The sequence below is a fragment of the Emiliania huxleyi genome (assembly GCF_000372725.1).
Source record: "Emiliania huxleyi CCMP1516 unplaced genomic scaffold EMIHUscaffold_109, whole genome shotgun sequence".
Taxonomy (NCBI): Eukaryota; Haptophyta; order Isochrysidales; family Noelaerhabdaceae; genus Emiliania; species Emiliania huxleyi.
This window is the reverse complement of record NW_005201851.1, coordinates 398407-402606: the sequence shown is the minus strand read 5'-3', so window position 1 is coordinate 402606 and position 4200 is coordinate 398407. Positions and strand designations below refer to the sequence as shown.

General features: G+C 65.4%; 1 protein-coding gene across 1 annotated transcript in view; it reads right to left on the bottom strand.

Annotated features, from left to right (window-relative positions):
• Positions 1-3941: 3941 nt before the first annotated feature.
• EMIHUDRAFT_223423 (hypothetical protein) overlaps positions 3942-4200 on the bottom strand; it is a gene marked incomplete at both ends in the record, with an annotated part of 2881 nt that continues 2622 nt past the window's right edge. The window contains one exon of the mRNA XM_005792233.1: positions 3942-4187. Coding sequence (XP_005792290.1) covers positions 3942-4187 — 246 coding nt within the window. The remainder of the gene's footprint in view (positions 4188-4200) is intronic.

The window sequence follows — 4200 nt, the reverse complement described above, 5'->3', positions numbered from 1 at the left end:
TCGAAGCCGCCTCGCGAGTCACGCGCCACCGCCGAGCGACAGCCGCCCTGCTGCTGCCCTGCCGGGAGCACCCACAGGCACGGGCAGCGCGGCATCAGGTGGTGCTGCGCCAAGCCTCCCTGGACCACACCCGGCGGAAAGGGCGGCGGAGAGGCGGGGGTCGGCGGCGACGGAGGCGGCGGCGGCGGCGGCGGCAGCGGCGGCGACTGCAAGCAGACGATGTAGCCCTCGATGTAGTTGATCCGGCTCTTGCCCGGGTCGTGAGCGCAGCGGCCCTCCCACGACCCGCCCGGCCCGCAGCAGTTGAGCGAGCCGCCGCCCAGGTGGCCGCACACGGCGCAGCTGTTTGGATCCAGCGTTGGAGGAGGCAGCGGAGGCGGCGGTGGCTGGACACGGCGCGTAGTGGCGGCCGCTCGACGCACGCGCTGCCAGCAGGTGTAGCCGTCTAGCGGCACCACGTGCGTGACCGGCGCCGTGTGGGTCTCGCACCGCCTGAACGACTTGCCGATGGATGCCCACTCGTACGCCTCGCAGCTCGGCTCCTGCTGGCACAGGCTCCTGCACGCCGCGTCCGACGCCACGCTCCACACTTCAAAGATGCCGGCTCCACCGCCGTGGGCAGAGCGGCAGCCGCCCGCCCGCCCGCTCGGCTTGCGAAAGGAGTCCACATTCCTCGACTTCAAGGCCAAGCTCGACCTCATCATTACCGCCCCTTGCGTGTTCGCTGAACAGACGCCGTAGCCCGAAGAAAAAAATCGCTCCGCGGAATCCGGCACAAAGAATGGACGACACGAACACACAGGTACTAGTAGGTTCTCGATGCGCGCTCTAATCAACACCATGTATGGTTCTTGCACTTGTGCAAGATTGGGCGTCTTCTGCCGCAGCAGTCCCTTTGATGGGAGGCCCCAGGGTGGGGGCCACCTCGAACCCCTAGCCAGGGATTCGAGCGGAGGTGCCCCGCACAGCAGCCGTCCTTTTCGCCGACTGGATTAAAGTATCTAGATACGTGTCCGGCGGCAAGGACGGCAAGGCATTGTGGGCCAAAGAGACGGCGATTTCCCCGACGCAGTTCGTCGGAGTTCGCGCTTCTGAGTTCGCCGCTGCTATGTCGCTCCCCGACGGCGAATTCCCCTTCAACGGCCGGTGCGCTCGTGCGTTCGTTGGCCCTCCTCTTTATTACAGCGATAACCCCACCGTAAGGCGCGAAGAAAACTTTGAGAAATGTCAGCTGTCGTGTAAGGTCGAGAACTTTAGGGGGGAATGCGACTGGTTCGCCTTCCATCCCTATTTGGCGCAGAACTGCAAAATGTACAAGAGCGACGTGTATGGCTATGATCATTACTCAACTGCTGCCGAGCACGTATGGAACATGGCGGGGGGCGATCCAGAGTATATGACTAGAGACACGTATCTCGGTCAGCCAATCTTTGGCGGCGACACTCGCTGCCCGTTGGAGGAGGATGTTGGCAACGGATGCACAAATTTCGCGGTCGCGGATTGCTATGTGGTTGACACCAAGCCAGACTTCACTTCTCAGGCGGGGCTTACCGATCTAGCCACCTACGACGAATGCCTCAGCGAGTGCGCCAAGGATGACGACAACACCGCGGTACGTATCCGAGCCGAGCACCACTTCGGCCTACCCGCCATCTCCGCCCCCCCTGCCACTCAAGACTTGCTGGTGTTTCACGGAGTTTAGCCAAGACTGCTCGATGGTGGTATCCAGGTTTTTGGAAGACCAAAACCCTACCAAGTACGCAGAATGCCAAGACCCCAGCGGGTCGGATCTACCTGGGGACTATCCTCTCCGTCCTCCATCGGCACCCGCCCCGCCGTCGTCGCCGCCCATCGGGGCTTGCGGCGAAGGAACGTACCTCGACGAATCATCGGGGACGTGCAAGATTGCGTGCTCCGGCGACCGTCGTCTCGAGGAGAAGGCGCAGCAGGAGGGCGCGCGGGGGGCGGAGACGGCAGCGGCAATCGTCGACGGCTTCCTCTCGCGACGCTCGAGCATTGCCGCGAAGCTGAACAAGGAGGACGTGCACGCGCTCAAGCAAGAGCTCGGGCAGGATTTTGGGCTGCCGGCGCTCGCCTAAGGCGAACGAGCGTCGGCGGCATCTCCTCGCCTACAGATACCCAAGACTCCCCAGCATCGCACTCTCGCGCCCTGGCGCCACCGACGTACCGCACCGTCGAGGGCCGACGCCTCGCTGGCCGCGGCCGCGCTCTCGAGCTCTCCACTTGTCAGCAGCATACTAGGGACCAGATTTGCGGAACGCCCTCTCCATCGCCATCCCCATCGCCAGGCCCGCTGCCAATTGGCTCCACCGGCGACCCGCACCTCCACGCGCACGGTGGCCGCGCCGACTACCGCGGCGAGGACAATACGATCGTCTGCTTCTTCTCCGCGCCTGGCGTTGCGCTCAACGTCAAGACGGTGGGAAGACGTCGTCTACAACCCGCCCTGGTGGCCCGGCACCACCATTGACGGGTCGTTCATCACCGAGGCCCCCTCCCCGTCCCCTCTCCTTCCAGGCGAGACCCCTGTCACCGTGCGGCTCGCGCCTAGGCGCACGTCGTCGCACGCGTGGGCGGCATTAAGCGCAAGTGGGCCAACGCCTCCTTCCTCTCCTCGCGGCTCACCGAGTTCAACACGGGCCTCGACTTCATCACCGGATCCTGCGGCGGCCACGCCTTCTCCTTCGGGCTTGGGACGACGCTGCGACGCTGCGAGGAGCTCTCCATCAAGCCGCACTACTCGTCTGCCAAGTTCGAGGCGGCCGCTCTCCCGGCCAGCGATAATCTCCCACGTGAACGCAAGTACAGAGCCGCCCCTCCTACCCCCACCCCTCCCAAAGGTGAGCGGCTGGACCTTCACCGTCGGCGCCAAGAGCGTCGAGGGCTGGGTCTCCGGCCCGAAGCACCAGCTCGATGTAAACATCCACGCGGAGGGCGACGCGGCGGCCCGCTCCCTCCCTCACGGTCCCCCCGGCCAAGAGTCGCGATCCGAGGGCGTTGTGTAGACCTTCTCGGAGCATGTGCGTGTAGGCATCGTGGGTCAGTCCTTCTCTGCGACGACACCGCGCGACGGCAAGCGCGACAAGTACCCCGGCAGCAACGCCGGCCGTTTCAAGACCAGCGCGATGGCGGAGGGCGCAATCGAAGGCGGACGCCGCATGTGCATCGTCGGGTGGTGCAGCGAGCTCCCGCACCGACCGCCGCTCTGTGCATGTTACAGGCAGCGCGGCGATGTACAAGGTGACGTCGCCGTACGAGACGCGCTTCGCATTCTCGCGATTCGAGGCCGAGGAGGAGGCGAACCCCAGCCAGGAGCTCGGGGCGGGAGGCGACGCCTCTACCACGGAGGCAGAGGCGAAGCCGGAGGAGTGAGCGAGGCAGCGGCGATAGGCGGCAGGCCTCACCGCTGCGCCCAGCCAGAGCGTGCTGCTCCGGCCACCGTGCCTCCGAAGCTCCGTGGGCAGACCCCTCTGTGGGCAGGTGATGGCATGATGCCGGGCACGGAGAACAGAGGGCGAGGAGGGGGCGAGTCAGCGAGGCCCGAGGCGCGACGCGCGGATCGGTCAGCGTGACAGAGTCTCACCCGAAGGAAGCAGTCATTTTCATTAACACATCTCATATATTGATATCGCCATCACCCGTGCTATAAAAGGTGTGTACTACGCAGAGAGCTCTCGCCAACCTATAGCTCCTATACCTAACCGCCCTCTTCAACACCCGTCACTGCTGTGACGTGCGCAGGTGTCCGTTTTTGGCCGGTCCCCGTGCCGCGTGGAGGACGTGTCGGTCACGTGTGCCCTGCAGGACACACACCACACAGCGAGATGGGTCCGGACGCGAACGTAAGCCGTAAAGGGCACTTTTTACGTATCGTTGCACATCCGGGCGGTGCCGGACAACCCCCGCGCCAGCGCGCAAACTCACGCTCTCGCCGCCAGCCGGCGAGGGAGGTGCGACTGAAGCGGCGCGAAGGCCGTGAGGAGCTGCCACCAGTAGCAAGCGAGCTCGAGCTCGTGCAGCGACTCGGCGAGCGCGCGCCCCCGCGCGCCGATGGCGGCCGCCTCCTCCGGGTGGTCCGAGGCCCAGCGCACGCGGGCGGGCAGGTCGGCGAGGTTCTCCGCCACGGGCACAAAGTGCTCCCACGGCCGCAGCCGCGCGTACCAGTGCTCGGCGTACGGG